At 41.2% G+C, this 18,783-nt stretch overlaps 1 protein-coding gene across 1 annotated transcript; it reads right to left on the reverse strand.

Annotated features, from left to right (window-relative positions):
* Window positions 1–400: 400 nt before the first annotated feature.
* APOH (apolipoprotein H) lies at window positions 401–14,842 on the reverse strand. Its single transcript, XM_077834329.1, has 8 exons — window positions 14,782–14,842; window positions 12,099–12,275; window positions 11,171–11,267; window positions 5,893–5,969; window positions 3,531–3,719; window positions 2,660–2,839; window positions 1,440–1,637; window positions 401–465 (listed from the first exon to the last, which is right to left on the reverse strand). Exons 1-8 carry the CDS (start codon window positions 14,840–14,842, stop codon window positions 401–403), a joined length of 1,044 nt encoding a protein of 347 aa, XP_077690455.1.
* Between the last annotated feature and the right edge of the window lie 3,941 nt (window positions 14,843–18,783).

Consider the following 18,783-nt stretch of genomic DNA (forward strand, 5'->3'; position numbering starts at 1 on the left):
TAGAGAATTTGACTAATGACCAGGTAATATTAAAAGAAATAAGTATCCACTACAGCTTTACTGAAAAGTGACTACATTGGTGTATGGCCAGAGATGTGAGAACAAATTACAAGTACATGAAAGAGTGTAAACACCAAAGGAGAGGTATTGCTTCAGATGGTCTGAAAGGGACTTGCAAATAAGTGGGAGAGGAAAGTGAGCAAAGGAACACATCAGCTATATATCAGGAGAGAATTTGTAACAACATTTTATCTTAGACTGTGAAATAGACTGGCAATGAGAGTATACTGTTTGAAGGGGAAGGGAGGAATAAACTCCTTGGGACCTCCTTTCCACTTTTACAATTTTGTTGTAATAAAACATTTAGTTAACAGAACTATGTTGTTATTTTGAATTCACTTCAGGCATCACATGGTGTCAAATCTGCTGGATCCGTTTTCCAAAGAGATTCAAAACGACCAATTTCTGTCAAAAACATGAAGTCACAAATCTAGATGAGATTCTTTAAAATATATAAACAACTGAAATAAGTTACAATCCTGAGGCATACTATGTAGTAAATTTTAGCAGTACTTTATTGGAGCCATAGAAAGATACCTTTCGAGGGCCCGTTTCAGCAACAGCTGCATCCATCATCTGATGCTAATGCAAGCCATGCAAAATATGAGAGCAGGCATTTCCACACTGAGCATATGGTGGGGTTCTCTCTCTCCCCACATTTTCAAATGACATGAAGCTTTAAAGAGGAACTTTTTGTGGGGGGAAATTTAATACAAGAATAACTTAAATACAAAGCACTTCCTCTTGCCACCAAACTGCCATATTTCCCTGACTGCTAATAAAGTTAGCAGCCAGAATCTTTCAAACTATTTCTGTTTGAAATATTTTGCATTTGCAGCTCAGCTTCTGCAGCCTCGATTCTACAGTGAAGCCATCGATCACTTTGTGATCCTGATGTCAAAAATTTATAACTGGATTACCAGCCCGTGATCCCTCCTCCCCACAGTTCCATGCAAATCCTGAATAAATAGATCCAGCATAAGTGACTGCAAGGATGGCATTCTTCCCCAGGAATGAATACAATGTTCCAGGGTCTCAAACCCATAAAGATGGTCCCTACAATCCTCCTCCATGGAGAGTTTTGACCAGTCGACTCATGAAGTCACAGATTCACTGGCCATGGCCCTGTTAGTTTTTTATCCCACCCAAATCCTAGACAGTCCTGCTACAGACAAAGCTGCCACAGAGCACTTCCCTGACATAGAAGACTTTTGCTGGGCATACTCTCCATAGCTGGGACCACTTCTCCCACTGAAACCTTCCACTACTCTTCTCCAAGCCAAAATGCTTTAGCCCTCAAGTGAAAACACCACCCATATCATCAAGGTCTTATCACTCTCCCAAGCTGGAAGCTCTTGTGCAATTAGCCTGGTTCATACCTTTGAAACAGGAAGGGACTGTGAGTTGGCCATTTATACACTGAGTGGGTATGGTATAGCCACACTTTTCCTCTTTATTTTTGCAGAAAAAGAAAATAGTTTCAGCATGCTGTATTCCTTCCTTGAGGTCTTGCTGAACTTTTATCTTCCGGCCATTGTATAACACTGTGGCTTTGTTAACTGGTATTTTACACGGTGCTGAAAAACAATTAATTTGTAAGTGGTACTTCTGAATAATAAGAGCTCTGTTTAAAAACTGAATGGGCCAGGTCTTTTGAAGAAGATACAAAAATAACATTTGGAGGTAAACCACCACCATGTGGCCCATGCAGGTCTGTCCACTTGCCTAGCTAGGTGGAGTTCAGACCCTGTGTGGGATATTTGATAGTGGGCTAAGTGACTTTGAAGCATGCTTAGGTGTTTTTGAAAATCCCGCCCTGTGACTTATTGCAGTATGCTGGTTTAGATGAATACGTGTACTTGATTAATGTGGTTAATTGCCTGGTTTCCATAGGTCAGTTGTGAGTGTCTCTTTACTTCGGAACATCCAAATAAACGGCATCTTTGACCCTTTTCATAATTTAGAAGTGTGAATATGTTTCAAATGGTCTAAATATTGATGGAAAACAAATTAAGTGACATAATCACAGAAAATGTTACTTCTGATCACAGTAAATGGGGGACACTAGTGAGGCCAGGTCTACACTAGAAAAGGTTTATTGGTGTAATTATACTGGCAAACCCTTCTAGTGCAGGTACAGTTTACTCCACCATAAAACATGCTTTTGGTGGTATAGCTTTTACATTGAGATTTTTGCCAGTATAAAAACGTTTCTTTAAAAAAAGTGGTGGGGGAGGGGGAAGTGCCCCTAAGCAACAGTGCAACACCAGCAAAAGTTTCTAATGTAGGCCTGACCAGAGTAAAATGTTTTCATTCAGTTATGAGAAAGATGAGGGAAAAGAGAAAATTCAGATGTAGTGGAAATAGGTGCATGATCACTGAAGTCTATTCAGTTGTATCCTCTTACACGAGGTCAGATTTTGAAGCAGATAATCATTTCATGTTTTATTACAGACCCCAGTTTGAAACGTTTGTACTTTCTGCCTTGTAACAGTGGCCCATCTCAAAACAAAGACATCTCCCATGATGGACAGCTACACTTTTAACACAATACAGGTCAATAGATGGTTTTTAATACAGAGTATATATATATTCATACCTTTACATGATGGCTTGGTGGACCAGCGACCTGTTTTTTCACACCTTGATTCCCTTGGTCCATCTAGCACATAATGAGGCTGGCAGCCATAATCGACGCTCTCCATATAATGATAGGTTCTGCGGACTGCAAAATTTACGAATCCATTTTCTATCCCTGTTGGATGTGGACATTGTACATCTGTTGCAGAAAAAACAAAGCTGCATCTGTTGTGGAAGTTTAAGACATGTTGTATAGTGTGGAAAACATGGTAACCTTGAAACTTTCTTTGGTTCCTCTTTCACACAGATACACCATGAGAGAAGGTGAAAATGTTGGAAAGAAAAAATATTATTTTGTTTAGAAATATTTTCATTATAATCTATGGATCAGATCCTAAAATAGTGGAATTTGGCACAGGTCCACTGAAGTCAATGGAGTTATGCGAATGGGGTTACCAACTGGAGTTACTAACTGACAGTCTAGTCCTTTATTTCTTAAATTGATGAAATAATTCACCTCTAGTGCTTGGTTAGTGCAATATGTTCATGAGCCAGATTTTGCTTTCATACCAGTGGAAGTTGCTCTTGATTTGCATAAACTTAACATCATAAGTTATAGTTACCTTGGAGCAGCGTTTTGTTCTACAAAATGTGCCATCTTGAGGTCATTATCAGCACTCTGCTTTCATTCACGATTCTGCCTTTCAGAATAGGGTGAATTTTAGTCTATCCAATGTATGAGTTAACAGGTTGGTATCTTTTTAAGATAGCCCATTTTAAAAAAAATTATTGTTCATGCTATTTCATACATGTTATTCTAAGAAGCTTTTAAAATAATAAAATAAATAATAATAATAATAAAGTAAATTAGTGATAATATATTTACTTACACCTGCATTCTGGGATATCACTCCAGCTCCCATTGGCCATACAAGTAGCGGTTTCATTTCCAAACAACGCAAAAGATGGTAAGCATTCAAAACGGATAATATCTTGGAAGACAGACTCATTTCCAGGCGTTAGCTTATGGTAAGAAATAACTCCCAATTCAGGAAGTGAGGGAGGAGGACATGTCACAGCTGGAAAAAACAGAGCATCATTATTCCACATAGGTTATAAATCTAGCTCAGTGATACTCAGACTGAATCTCCAGAGCTGCAAGTGGCTCTTTAATGTGCCTCCTGCAGCTCTTTGCAGCACACATTAAAACACTGTGTGATTTAATTATTAACCAGTCTAGGTTATTAACCAATTGTTGTTGATAAAATAATAATACTTGGTCAGTTATTTTGCTGTGAGAAATAAATAAAAAATATATGTACACACACATGCACAGATACACACACACTAAATATTTCCCATCATACTGTTTAAATAGGAATATATAGTACTATAGTATATGAAACAATGAATTCACACTACGGTGGCTCTTTTGGGTAATGCTGATAGCTAATTGGCTCCTGAACCACGGAGGTCTGAGAATCACTGACCTAGTTGTTACCGCTGCCTTGAGGAACATCACACAGAACGAGCACTATGCCCATCATGGAATTATGTACAACATCACAGAGAAATATATTTGCCAAAGCAATAAGATTAAAAGGCTTAGTGGCATCAACATTTGTAATTCATGGATTGCTGTAAAATTTTACAGATTATATAAAAATACATAGACCATTACAGCATATTGTTATATAGATATTCAGGCCTGTCTGCAAAGGCCTGTACTTTAAGAATTTAGGTGTATTCTTATCACTTGGCTAGTTCCAGAGGTATAAAAGAAAGAATCAAAACCACTGTCTGCCAGTGTAAGGGCCTTCTCTTACTGTGACAGTTTGTGGCCCTGTGCTTGGGCTCAGGCCTTTGGCTAAGCAGCAGAGGCAGCCATAAGCTGGGAAGCAAACAGTCACATCCTCACATTCCAAACTAGTCACACTGAAATAAGGTGCTATTCGGCTGTTAGGAATACAATCCTGTCCTGATAGTTCCTATCACCTCCAGAGAAAGGGAAGTGCCTAGAAAATGTAAAAGGAAACTTAGTTTGATAGCATCCTGTCTGGCAAGAACTCACTTATCAATAGCTGGGATGTGAAATCCTCACTTCTGTGTTGTCTTGTCATTGTAGTTCCCACTTTGCTATTGTTTGTCTGTATAATCTCTGTCTGGTTCTGTGATTGTTCCTGTCTGCTGTATAATTAATTTTGCTGGGTGTAAACTAATTAAGGTGGTGGGATATAATTGGTTACATAATCATGTTACAATATGTTAGGATTGGTTAGTTAAATTTCAGGAAAATGATTGGTTAAGGTATAGCTAAGCAGAACTCAAGTTTTACTATATAATCTGTAGTCAATGAGGAAGTGACTGGGTGGGGGTGGGCATGGGCATGTGGGTGTGGGTGGGCATGTGGGTGTGGGAAATGGGAGCAGGGAATGGGGGTAAGAAAATTGGAATCATGTTTTGCTAAAGGGGGAAATGGGAACAGGGAATGGGAGTAAGGAAGTTGGAATCATGTTTGGCTAAGGGTAGGAATGGGAACAGGGACACAGGTGTAAGGCTCTGTAGTGTCAGAGCTGGGAAGGAGGATACTAAGGAAGAAAACTGGAATCATGCTTGCTGGAAGTTCACCCCAATAAACATCGAATTCTTTGCACCTTTGGACTTCGGGGGTATTGTTGCTCTCTGTTCATGCGAGAAGGACCAGGGAAGTAACTGGGTGAAGGAATAAGCCCCCTAATGCATATTTGTACTTCTCTCATCAAAGTGTTCTATGTCTATGAAGGGTCAATTATGGCAAAACAACACCTACACCAGAGTTGCAGGGTTTCCCGAATATCCTAATTTTAGAGAGAGGGAGACTGAAGCAAAGAGGATAAGTGACCTGCCCACTCCCCAGGGAATCAACATCATTTCCGCTCTAGTATTAGAATTCAGGAGTCCCAGACTCCCATTCTATTAAACAGATGATTAAACTACACTTCTTTTACAATGCACACATCAAAAAAAAAAAAAAAAAAAGAAGAAGAAGAAGATCCCACCATTATTTCTCTCCATGTCAAAGACAGAAGGTCTGATTCTTATTTACACTGAGTTCCTCTACACTGCTCTGGCACTGCTAAGAAGCCTTGGAGTGGATGTAAATATATTTATGCCTACTTTACGCGTCTTTAAAAGGCCAAAACAACATAAAGAAGTCTTGACTGTAAATAAGAATAAGGCCCAGAGAATTTCTTTTATATATGGGACACGTACGTTGGCATTCAGGTAGTTTTCCGCTCCACTGTCCATCTGCCATGCACTGGCTAGTGTTTGCTCCATAGAGAATGTATCTGAAAAGAAATAGACCCATTTATAAGCAAGCTTTGAGACCATTTGCATGTAGCAGAATTGAAATAATCTTTACAAGAGGGACTGGTACTTCTCTGAAAAAGACCTAGCAAGCAGATATGCACTGCACCGTATGGTCCAAATCCTGGAATCCTTCCCTAGTTCAAACACCCATTGACTTTAATGGGAATTTTGATTAAAACCTGAAAAAATTGGCTCTATACTAACACTGCAAGTTTCCAAAAGGCATGGTTTCACAATAGGAGAAAACGAATATGAGGCCGATGCCTTCCACATTCAACTATATATAGTATTTGACAAATTGGTTTATATAATTGATTAATACAGTGTATACATGCAAGTAAAGAATATTGATTTGTCATTAATACAGTGGATGGTACAATAAATGGTTTCTGGGGAGCAATGCTCAGTTATCTATGACAAGTACATTGATTCTGTTTGTCTAAAATCAGATACTTCAGGGTAGACACCATAGACACCAGTTAGACACCAGTTAGCCCAGTTTAATTCTCATGAACATTCCCTCTAATGTCCTTATCTCCAGACTTCCATGATTATATTAGTGAAAGTATTTACACTGAGTTTTAATGAAATGCTCATCCTGTTTCTGTCATTTCTATATTACACAGCTGGAAATCAGCAAATTATCATTAGCAAAATGAAGTCCATCAATCAAATCCCATTATTATACTGAATGTCAGAGTTGCCTTTATTTATTGCTTGTTATACTGTGTTTCTCAGAGGAGCAGCTTGAATGAAATCATTTACACCAGTGCTTAATTTGTAATGAAAGAGGTGCCGGGGTTCAAGCAATTAGCTGCCAGGGCTCAAGAATTTTTTTTTACATTCATAACTGATGCAGCAGGCCCAGAGGTGCCAGGACTATGAACTGCCAAGCCCAGAGGTGCCAGGGCTCAGCCCTGGCACAAATTAAGCCCTGATTTACACACAGAAATGAATTCCAGGCTGTGCTTCAGCCGCGAATGTCACAGGTGAAAAATATTTGCTAATGAATTATTCCAGTGGAATGAACAAATGAGGTGAGTCACATGTTTGTCTGACTATTGTCCAGATATCTTTGTATCTGTAGTCTTAGATGGATACCTTACAAAGAAGTGATACCTTTATGCTGTACTAGTGTTATGGTGATACAAGAAACAGTGTGTCCATCAAAGTAACAGCCATGTGACAGCTACAACTCCCCAGGCTACTTTCCCATAGCCTCTTCCCAACACCTTCTTTATCCTCACCACAGGACCTTCTTCCTGATGCCAGATAGCATTTGTACTCCTCAGTCCTCCAGCGGCATGCCCACACCCACGCCCACACCCACACCCACTCACTCTCACTCTCAGCTCCTTGCACACTCTTGCTCCCAGCTCCTCGCACACACCTTACGAACTGAAGTGAGTCCTTTTTAAAACCAGGTGCCCTGATTAGCCTGCCTGTCCTAATTGATTCTGGTAGATTCTTAATTGGCTCCAGGTGTCCTAATTAGCCTGCCTCAATTGGTTCCAGCAACTTCCTGATTGTTCTGGAACAGCCCATTATCTTACTCAGCGAAAAGGGACCTGCTTAATCTGGGGCTAATATATCTACCTTCGATCATTCCCCTGAGGCTGTGGTGGGGAGGCTTCTGCCCACCCACTTCCTGGATCCCAATAGGATCACTCTCCTGTAGCCATCTGGCCTGACCCTGTCACAATACACACACGGCTATTCAGAGCTCCATCCACCCTGCCCACATTTTAGTTCTCATTTCCTCCTATGCCCCCTTCTTATAGCATAGATTCTACAGAATCCTCTCAGCTTTCAGCTCTTATGTTTCATTCCACACTCAGCTTCATGCCTTTCTCATGTTGCTCCCTCCTGCAGAAGAGTGACTGTCCTATCCATCTCCAAGTCTGTCCCCAAAACTTACTTGTTTCATTTGGATACTGATCTTAGACACCTGTTCAACACTATCCTCCCCTCTGACTCTCTCTCTCTCTCTCTTTTTCCACTGAATGCATCCAATGAAGTGAGCTGTAGCGCACGAAAGCTTATGCTCAAATAAATTTGTTAGTCTCTAAGGTGCCACAAGTACTCCTTTTCTCTTTCTTCTGATACTTTTAGGCTTTAAGCTGTTTAGGGAAGGATCTCTTATTTCCATGTGGGTTTTTTTTCCATTGTCAAGTATACTGTAATGGGGGCCATCACCCCAAAATCACCCAGGTGACTTGGTGCAGTATTGCCATTGTGTCTGCCTCAGTTTCCCTGAGTGAGGGTTTTAATAAGGCCAGTGAGGCTTGTACATTGAACAGCACCCCTTCAGGGGTCTAGTTTATTCAACCCCAAAGACAGAACCATCATGTAAATAGGCCTCTCCCTCAGTATCTGTAGCAGGACAGGAAGGAGGCTGAGTCAGCCTTTGTCTGTCAATGCTAATTATGTCCAAGGTTCCTTATCTGTGAGGCCTTTGTGACCCAGAACCCTTTTCTGGAGTCAGGGCTGTCTTGTCATTAGCTGGGGGAGGGTCTCTCCTATTGCATCAAACTTCCCACAGAGGCTGACCCTCCCCAGGATAACATAAAATTCCTCTTTTCCCCAGGCTTTTGTTGCCCAGTGAACACTTTCAAAGTAGCCAGGTTTCTCTGAGATTTGTCATTCATAGTCCCTTCTTGTCACAACTACTCCCACCCAGGAGCATTTTTATTTGGTTTTCTTTGCTGGTGACCTCCATCACCAGCTTCCCCTGAGAAGCCTTCTCCATAGACATGTTCTCCTACTTTCTGGGAACTGTTCCTCTCCCCAGGAGCCTCTGTTCCCCTAGCTAGCCACCACCAGGCATAGCTTCCTTTTATCGCACCAGAGTGCTCCCCTCTGGTGTAATTAACTGCCTCTCAGAACCTCTCAGAGGTCAGCACAACTCCTGACCACTTCGGGGTCCAGCTGCCCTCTGGCACACACCCTAAGGTGCTATGCAAATAATAAAAACATTGGATACAAAGTGCGCTGATGACATACTAATGATGCAGCACGCACTGAACAGCCTATTTTGTGTGTTGTTTATTTTAGAGCCAGACATTCAGCAGGCCTCCTTAGCTGAATCCACAAAAATTGTGAGTGGATCCACTGTGCAGTCACAACATATAACTACATACTTCAACAGGTTGCTTGATGGGTGACTGCTCATTTGCACATTGAAAGCGTGGTTAGGTATATTTTGTTAGGATATTTCTTTTAAACTTTGTCTACCTACATTTTTTTTTCACGCAAGTGATTTGTTTCTACAGATTTCTTCCATGTTTTAATGTTACGCGACAGCACTTCAAAACACGGGAACGGCTCTTGCTGAAACACCATTTTATGTATCGCTCAAAGTGCTGTTATCAAACGTCTGCCTCTGTATTTTCCTTAGCCAATTCCTTTGAATTTATTCTAATCTCCAAAACCGGCAGCACTTTTTCAAACCAGCCAACCCGGGGTAAAAGTGTATTGCACTGCTGCATAGGGAGACCAAATTAGGGTTAACCTCGAATTTTCATTCACTGTTCAGGGAAAGACATAGAAGCAATATTGTCAACCCCCAAGAGCCTAGATTGTTATGGAGCGGTCTCTGATGCAGGAGTTCATCTCATGCTGTATGAAGGGGATTTACAAAGGGGGGAGAAGGTGGCACAGAATTTTTTTTTTTTTGCATAAAATCAGCCCTGCCATTTTGACTGGTTCCATTTCTGTGAGTCATTCTCTTGGGAGTAGCAAAAGCCCCCGCTAAGCTATGGCCAAGGTTAAACAGGGTGTGAGTGAGAGAGAGAGAGAGAGAGACCTGTCCTCCACACCAATTCTTGACTATTTGGGGCACCTACCAAGTGAAGAATTTTTTTTAATCAGTTGTTTAGCAGCTCCAAAAGCTCTGACACAGTCATTTCCATATGACCTTGTTTCCCACATTTTCAATCTGAGTGACGCGGTCTGGAGATCACCTTGTTGATTTGAATTGAATATCGTACTAACATGGGGACTGAAATCTGCCCTATTTCTTTGTCAGCTCAATTCATGGGGTCTCAATGTCCGCTCTAGCTGTCATCCCCCTAATTGTATCTTCCCCAGTTTCACTAAGGTGGAAGATACAATCCTCATCCCATTGAAATCCAGGGGAATTTCAGCATGGACTAACAAAACCAAGAATTGTTCTTAATGATCCAATCCAACATCCATTGAAGCCCATGGGCAGACTCAGTGGGAACAGGTGGCCCCTAAGTGATCACGCACATCATTCTGTGTTATTCTGGTGGAAGCATCAGTCATTCTGAAATTTTTTGCCATTATTCTCAATCCTTTCATTGATTTTTCAGTTTTCCAAGGCTATTGCAGATTTCTTATTAATTAGGGGCTCACAGTTTTCTTGTTTTAATTTTTCAATCTAGCTTGCAGTTTCACTGGCTTTCACTTATATTTGTGCATTTTAAATTGAGTTATTTATCCTTCCCTTGAGCAGAGATCCCTGTAGGTGCACTGATTGTCAGGATGAGTTGGGGACACTCCAAGGAATGGATGATGACTGCTTTGGGGCCTGAATTTTTCAATAATGCAGACCACATTTCTCAGTAGCTTCCTTATAACTTTGAAACACTGCTTTCATCTTCCTTTGCCTTAAACTTGCTGCTTGGGTTTAGCCTGATCATCTTATATAGCATGCAAGGTGGAATTATTCTCCATCACATAACTCCTCTATGTTATCCAGACTTGGAGATAACAAGAAAGCTGAATAAGATGGATGTCTATGGGAACCAATATTGGGGATTCTGAGAATAATAAAACCAAGACACTGTGTTTCTAGAAATACTTTATGTGGAAAGTGCAACAATTTCCTGGTTTAGTTCTTTAAAAGTCTGTTCATTTTATTTACTATGTATTTTAAATACTATCACATTCCATAACAAAGTAACTCTGTCAATGTCCACAATGGGTGTTTAACAATTTCCTCTGAAATTTCTGCTAGTGGCTTCAATGATAGGCTACCTAACTACATGGATCATTGGTCTAATCCAGTATAGCAATACCTATGTTCACCATCATAATACATGAAATGGATCATTTTTATTTCTGTAGCTTTTCTCAATTAATAAAACCAGAGGATCTAGTTTATTACCTTTCTATGTTGAAGTTATTTTTAACAGCATGGTGAGTGAGAACTTACCCTGGTTCACATGAAAAGTGTATCAAACTTTGATACTTCAAGTCTATAAAATGAACTATTCCATTTCTCATGGGTTCAGGATAGGGACATTTCTTTGCTGTTGTTTAAAGATGAGAGGATAATATTATTTCATGATATATAAAATAAAGCAGTCACAGTATTTAGAGCATTTAATGACTAGTGTCATTCAAGTTTCTTCACTTCTTTGTACACATTTTCATCACTCTATACACTTTATATTTGAAATCAAAATACATTTAAGATAGTTTCAAAGTTCTTAGTAATTAAATTAGCTCTGACAATTGATTAAGGGCTATGCAAAGCATGTGATATAAATAACTTGTCTGTGATTGAAGTCAATAAAGATTAAAGTTGTCAGGGTCCATTTAAGTATAATGGAATTTTGTAAACAAAAATATATTTCTATAGATGTCATTAAACTCAAAACCATCAATATTTTACTTACATGCTTTAAAACAATAGAATAAATGAACGTTCCAATTTTAAGGATGAAACAGCTGAGTTTAAATTTTGGTTATAAATATCATAAATAGTTACAGTTTTCAATGTATAAAGAACAACTCCACATAATTTCAATCTAAACACCTTTTATTTTGGATTAAGGGAATCAACAACAAGAAACAACAAAAGTAAAGCTCTCAATAGAGAGTGAAGTGTGCAACTCCTATCTAACAGCAGCAACCCCGAGAACAAAATGGCTGCTTACTTTACAATCTAAGAACTCAGCTTTGCGCTCAGTTCTTAGAATGTAAAGGCAAGAACACAGAAAATAAAGGCTTCACAGCTTTGTAGCTAGATATATCACATGAACCATAAAAAAGCCTGTCAAACCAATGCATAGTCTATCAGCAGCAGAATATAACATCTAGGTTATATTTATGTATTTAAGTATTTATGATTTACTTACGTATACATCTCATTGTATTGATAGGCCATTTACCAGACCAAGGGCAAGTATACTTCCTTGAGCCACTCTGATGGCTATAACCAGGATCACAGGTGTACATAATTTCTTCACCTCTCTCATATATTCTCTTGTCTACATCAATTGTAGCAAATGGCACTTCACGGGGCTTGGGGCAAACTGGAAGAAAGGAAGCACTTTACAATAAAAGGCTTTAGTTATATATATAAAATCCTGGGCAGAGGATTTTTGTTTGTACAATTCAGAAAACTCAAGCACAGAGGTCTTCTACTCAGCTCAAAGGCATTTCTCCAGTTGTCTTTCTGTAACTGTTCATAGATCAAAGAACCACGTGCTGGCACCCAGTGACACCTTTCAAAATAACAACACCCCCATCTTCGCTCTGCTGATCCTCCCAAGATAGTTTTAAGATGACAACACCCTGAATAATTTATCTCCCAGACAGAAAGAAAAGAAATAAGAACTGGGGGGCGGGAAGAGGGGTGCACACAGGGCCGGCTCTACAGTTTTGGCCGCCCCAAGCAGTGAAAAAAACTGCCGCCGCAGCCCCAAAGGGGAGAAGCCGCTGCCGATTTGCCACCCCTTTGGAACTGCCCCCCAAGCACCCGCTTGGAATGCTGGTGCCTGGAGCTGGCCCGGGGTGCACACAGAACCCCTGGCATGGGCGGGAAGAATGGAGGACCCTGGGAAGGGGGGCTCACCCAAACCCCCTGCCACGGATGGAAAAAAGGGCGACAATTGTATGGGGGAGTTGTTGGGCATACAAATTTACCCTAATTGTGAGCTCAACTGTGAAAAGCAAGTGAAAGTTCATAAAATGTCACAATAACCTACAACAACAAATGTTGATAGGAAAAGACGCAAAAAAGAGACAGACTGAATTAGTCCGAACAAAAAGACCTCCTGATATAACTACCAGGCATGATCTTAACACAGGCCTTGAAACAGGAAAAGTGTGGAACCAGAAGTCAAAGAACCAAAATTGGTGTGTCGGGTATTAGACCTAATCGGTAAACAAAATAATAAGAGGCTGGACTATTCCTCCCCGTCATTTTTAAGAGTCGTACAAAGAAAACACTTTGGAGAGAAAAACTGGCTACTGGCGCAAGTTTCACCATCATGGTTGCCACCCCCACCATCTTCTGGAACCCAGTCCCTTTTTTCATCCTGACCGTGAAAGAGGTCCTGACCAGACATGGCCAGAGAAAGGAACACAGATGACATTGCCACCTCAACCCAGCGGAATCCCAACCACCACCTGGGATGTGAGACTTTGTGTGTGTGTGTGTGTCTCTGCCTGTCTGTCTGTCACACAAACACCTTTGTGTGGTCTTGTCCTTGTCTCACCCCCTTGTGTGTTCTTTCCTTGTCTCTCACACCCACTCTTGTTCGGCTTTTCCTTCCCCACATTATTTCTTCAGTTTCCTAGCTCTCGCCTTTTTCCTTCTAATGAGAGTCTGGTTTTGCTGGCCAAGACTGCATATTTTGTAAAACTGCTGTAAGCTGTGACCCGAAAAAGACACCCAAAAGCAATGCCCAAAAGAGCCCGAATGCTTGTCCAAGTTTGTCAGGGCTCAGGGTGGCTGATAAGATCATGTGCTGTGCCAGTGTTTTTCCAGCAGCGAGGTTGCAAGTGGGAGTCAACACCAGAGACAGATGCTGCATTTTCTACCCTCTCTATTCGTTTCTCTCCCTTTGAGTGTGGGTTGGTCTTGTTTTATCTTCTGAGAAATGGGCTCAGACTTTAACAGCAGCAATCATACAGTTCCAGCCTATCTCAATTAACTTCTCTTTTCCACCAATAGGACAGTTACCATCTAAGAGACTTTCAGATAAAGGGGGGTTTCTGTCTAAAAGAAGTGGAAACAAGGGATGTTATAATGAAAGTCATATTTAATACTTTACATTTCAAATGCCTTAATGGTTTTAACCTTTTATTAAAGATACAAAAAAGGAAAAGATTTTTAATGGTGTGTTTGCCATGGTACTAAGCAAGCTGAGGTATCTGTATACAAAACCCTAAACCTTGTCTAAAACTCTATAATGTTTAACTCTTTAGGTCCTTTATTCTGTCTAAATTAACACAACAGATGGGACATACAGTGCCCCTGACATGTGGCAGAAGGTGAAATGGGGGGCCCACCCAGAACCCCTGCCATGGTGGGAAGGCAGGGGTATGCGGAGGAAAGAAGGAATAGGGGCCCACACCAAACCCCTGGAAAGGGGGAGTATAGGGGACAATGGTATTGGGGAGTGGGAGACAGGAGATACACAGAGCTCCTGGCGTGTTGTGAGGAGAATGGAAGATCCTGGTATGGGGGTGGAGGGATGCTATGAGGACACAGAGAAGGGGGGAGTGGGACGGTTGCAGGGAGTCCCTGAAATAGAGAATGATGGTAGGATGGCACAAAGGAAGCTGGGGAATCGGGGGAACAGTGAAATACAAGGATCCCCTGATATGTGCAATGCCATACGCTCAGCCTACAGAAGCAGTACAAGGTGATAGCATTTGTCTTGAAAACTAATATTTTGGCCAGACTTTTCCAACTGCTTGAGAACACCCAGAGATTCCGCAAAACCCCCCTCACCACCAAGGTGCTCCCATCCTCACCGTCTATCTACAACACAGAACGTTATTTGCTATGCAAAAGTCAAAGATACTTACCATGTTCTGCAAGAGCACCGTGTGCTAGAGTAACAATCCACAAGAACAGCACAGTGGGCATTGCTGCGAGTTCACAAGCCTCCAAAATGACTCTAAACTAGCTGTTTCTTCTCTTAAACAAAGCAGACAACCGCAAGGTTTGTAAATATTAACTCTTCATGTTTACTCTGATCTAGTAAATAGAAGATAGAAGATTGCTGGCAATACAGGCAGAAATGTTCCTCTCCTGCTTGTTGTTCAAGTATTACAGGAATTCAGACAGTGATCGATTCTGAAGGTCACTCATCTCTGCCTGATGGTTCCCCCGGATTTTGTCCTCTTGAATTTGTGGTTTCAAGAAAGTAGGCACCAACTAAGTCACCTCCAAATCTTTCAGGGCCAGTTCCTTACCAGGTGTAAATTGATGTAGCTCCATTCAACAGCGAGGAAGCTGATTTACACAGGCTGAAAAAAAAAAATCTGGGTGATACTGGCTGACCAGGTCATGCTAGAGAGTATTCAGGTCAATTCACTTGTGTATTAGATCAAAGTGATTGTAAACGTACTTTTGGGTGTTTAAACTTCATAAAACTAATGGGATGTTACTTGTATTGTTTTTGCTTCTCTATTCCTGTCATAATGTAATAGGAAACATTTACTGGGAAAATACTCGTGCAACTAAATTACACATCGAAGAAATCTTGTGAAATGCTCATGAAGGACTCTATGGTAAGACTGGTACAGTGATCCAGGAATTCACATTTGTTACTGCCTTGGGGAAATCTAATTACAGAATATATCACCAGTTGGGCGGGGGGGTCTTCCTGGTTTTCTGACAGTCTGACCTGAGACTGGCACTCACAGTTGTGAGCCACTCCAGACAGCTTGACAATCTGGCCCTCAGACTTTTACTCTGCATGGGAGAGGGTAGCCCTCTGTAACAGAACAGCTTGCCCTGTGGGCTGGAGAACCTCGGGTTAAGCCAATCCTGATTATGGAATGAGCCCACTTTGCGGGGAATCAAGCAATTCCCTATAAAAAACAGAAGGTGGCTGCAGTGAACGGGGGAAGCTCAGGGAGCTGTAGTGATGCTGGTGAACACTGTGGTTGCCGAAGAAGAAAGGAGCTGGGACAGGATGATTCCTGAAGGACCATAACACCAGTGAGCTTGGAGAGTAAAGTGGTGAGTGGTGGTTCACAGAAGACAGGGAAGAAACCCTGACTGTGTCTGGGAATGGACATAAGAACCCAAGCAGGGAGGAGTGGTTGGGAGACTCAGACTGGAATGGAAGAAGAGCCCTGGGAATGAGAGAAAATCCCAGAACAAAGTATGGAATTTTTTTGTGTTGGACTGAACTCCAGTTTAGGACTCTGGTTTGTTGCAAATTTGTTCTGGTATTAAACTAGTCCCAGACAGGGGTACTATTAAACAGAGAGCCTCTGAGTTTTTAAAGGGGCCTGAAGAGAGGAAAAAGAGAAGCTGGGAGTCTGCAGAGACAATCCCGCTCCCCTGGCCAGGAGGCAGTGCTAAATAAGCAGCAGTCCTGTTATACCATCCTACTGCATATGGTGGTCATGCCAGCCAGACACCACTGCTAGTAGCCAACATAGTTCTTCCTTTCCTGTGCAATAACCATCTTTTGCCCCACAAAGGCCTAAGAGTAGCTCAGAATGGGAACACAATGGAACAAACACTGTAAGACAAGAATCTTAAAATGGTGGTGGTGGAGTGGGCTAACTTATTCAATATACAGTGATCACAGATCAATTGCCCAATTCTCAGCAGGTGTAAATCACGGTCGCTGCTCTGATTGTGGAGCAGAGGATCAGTGACTCCAGAGCTACACTGATTTACACCAGGTGAGGAGCAAGCTCAATAAACTTCTGGTGTAGAAGTTTTAGCTAGTTCTCTCTTGAGGCAACCTCTCTTCAGCTGGTGGAAACTTTTCAAGTGCAACCGAAATAACACTGTAATCTCTTTCACGCGTTGACATTTCTAATCGAAGAAAACTCCTCACCCCTAGCAGCAGCCTGACTCACTTTGTGCGGGGGAGCATGGGGCCACAGACAATTGCCCTGCTTGCTACCCCCTAACGCCGGCCCTGGCTTTTATATGCAGAAAAACAGTTCTTGTGGCATAGATGGGCCATGGAGTTTTTATAGCCTGCTGGGGGGGGGGGGGGGGTGGTGAGGGCCTTAAAAAGAAAAAGGTTTAGAACCCCTGGTATAAGGCAGGATTTGAACACTCCGCTGGTGGTGGCTTTGCCCACCTGTTTGGGGAAGGTATTTCACACATACAGAGTAGCCTGGTCACAACTGTAGGACAAGTAGACAGATGGAGCATGGAGTCTGGCATCAATGGCATGCTGGAGTATCTTTGGGTGTGATGTTGTGCGGGGCTGGGCTGGGTCTATACACACACTCTAACCAATGTCCGTTCTTAAACCGTTTAGCCTTTGTTTTTAAAAAGCGTCTGTTTGCATTTAAAATATAAACTTTGACCAGAATATTAAATAATCAGAAACATGCGAATCTCTTCAGATTGAAAGTGTTTTTAACAGTTTCTGTGCTTTGGCTCTGAGTGCCTTGCACAAAATATTTACCAAACTCACACAGTCAAAGGACAAAGTGCAGCTTTTCAACCTCTAACAAAACTTGACTCCCATGAGTCTTTTCTCCTATTTACATTATTTATTAGTCACAGTTTTTCTATTCCTTTTAAAAAAATATTGACAAAACATCTTTACCCTTGCCAAGACCTATGGGAAGATGAGATGAGCTCTAAACTTTTCCTTTTTGGCTTAACATCTTGCCAGGCTCTAGCTACTATTGATGTTACATTCTGACCTATGTTTTAAAACAACACAGGAACACGAAGGCCCAACTTGCCTGAGTCAAGAGATTTCACCATTAGTCAATCTCCATGTGAGCATTTCCCATAATGATCACCAGATGGCATAATGTACTCTATTGTGTATCACACCGCTATAAGCATGAGCTGAAAAGCTTTATATGCTGCTTTAAGACAAAAGATGCAACAGAAAAACAATGGATTGAATAAGTTTCAGGTTAACTGGTATCTTCATAGATATTTGAATATCCACACCAAATGGTCCCATTTCCTATTTATAAATAGATCTTTACCATTCCCCTGCATATCAAACTGAATGCAAAATGTGAGAATGCAGTCAATTCCATAACAACTACTGATACTCACTTCTGAAGCTCTTATTTAGCTTTTTATTTTGCAGCAGCAAAGAAATGTTAGAACGCATGCATGTCACACACAGGAATATTTTCTTCCAGTCCATGGGAATGAATAGTTAAGGAATAAATATTGGGGTCGGGCTTACATGGCTCCTCTTGGCATAGAATCAGCAAGCCAATCAAGCTAAAGAAAAACTTTTTTCTCTCTGCATGTGGAGGATAGTCTTTAATTATACATGTCATCTAAAGCCCTGATCTTTCTTGCCATCCCTTTAGCACATAAATAACTTTATGGACATGAACATGAACAGCAATTTACTTCATGTGCACAAGTATTTACAGCATGCGAGCCTAAATTAAAGACAGCATGCCTGCCACAAAATGAACAGGGGAATATGCTTCCTCAAAGAAAGAGCAACTTGTTTTCCCCTTTTGGCAGATGCCTAGGGACTGAATACTTCCTTGCTATTTGTTTTATGCACCTTTTGTGAGCAGGTCCATTCTCAAGGTTATGTTGATCTCTTTGTCGAAGTGGGCTTTCAGTTTCTCCGGGAGAGAAACAAAACCAGGATTCAATCCAGACCACGAGTGTAATTTTCCTGAAAAGGTAAAAATGAAATTAAGTCGAGAATTCAGGAGATTTAAGAGGGTAAAACGGTCCCTTTTGGAAACTGTAGAGCTGGTGTTTAGTGGTTCTTCAGTTGTTGTTTGATCCCTCCAGTTCATAGGTATATTCATTTTTACACGTGAACATAAGAAGATATTGAGCTCAATAAAATCTTGTGCAGGGGTTTGTTTGGTTTCCTTTTCTTGAAA

The sequence above is a fragment of the Eretmochelys imbricata genome, chromosome 14 (assembly GCF_965152235.1).
Source record: "Eretmochelys imbricata isolate rEreImb1 chromosome 14, rEreImb1.hap1, whole genome shotgun sequence".
NCBI lineage: Eukaryota > Metazoa > Chordata > Testudines > Cheloniidae > Eretmochelys > Eretmochelys imbricata.

Coding starts and splice junctions, on each gene's coding strand:
- APOH (XM_077834329.1), bottom strand. CDS start 14,842: ATGCCCACTGTGCTGTTCTTGTGGATTGTTACTCTAGCACACGGTGCT. Junction 2,840..3,530: donor TGATATCCCAGAATGCAGGT/GTAAGTAAATAT, acceptor TTTCTGCAACAG/ATGTACAATGTCCACATCCA. Junction 1,638..2,659: donor CACCAAGCCATCATGTAAAG/GTATGAATATAT, acceptor ATTGTTTTTCAG/CACCGTGTAAAATACCAGTT.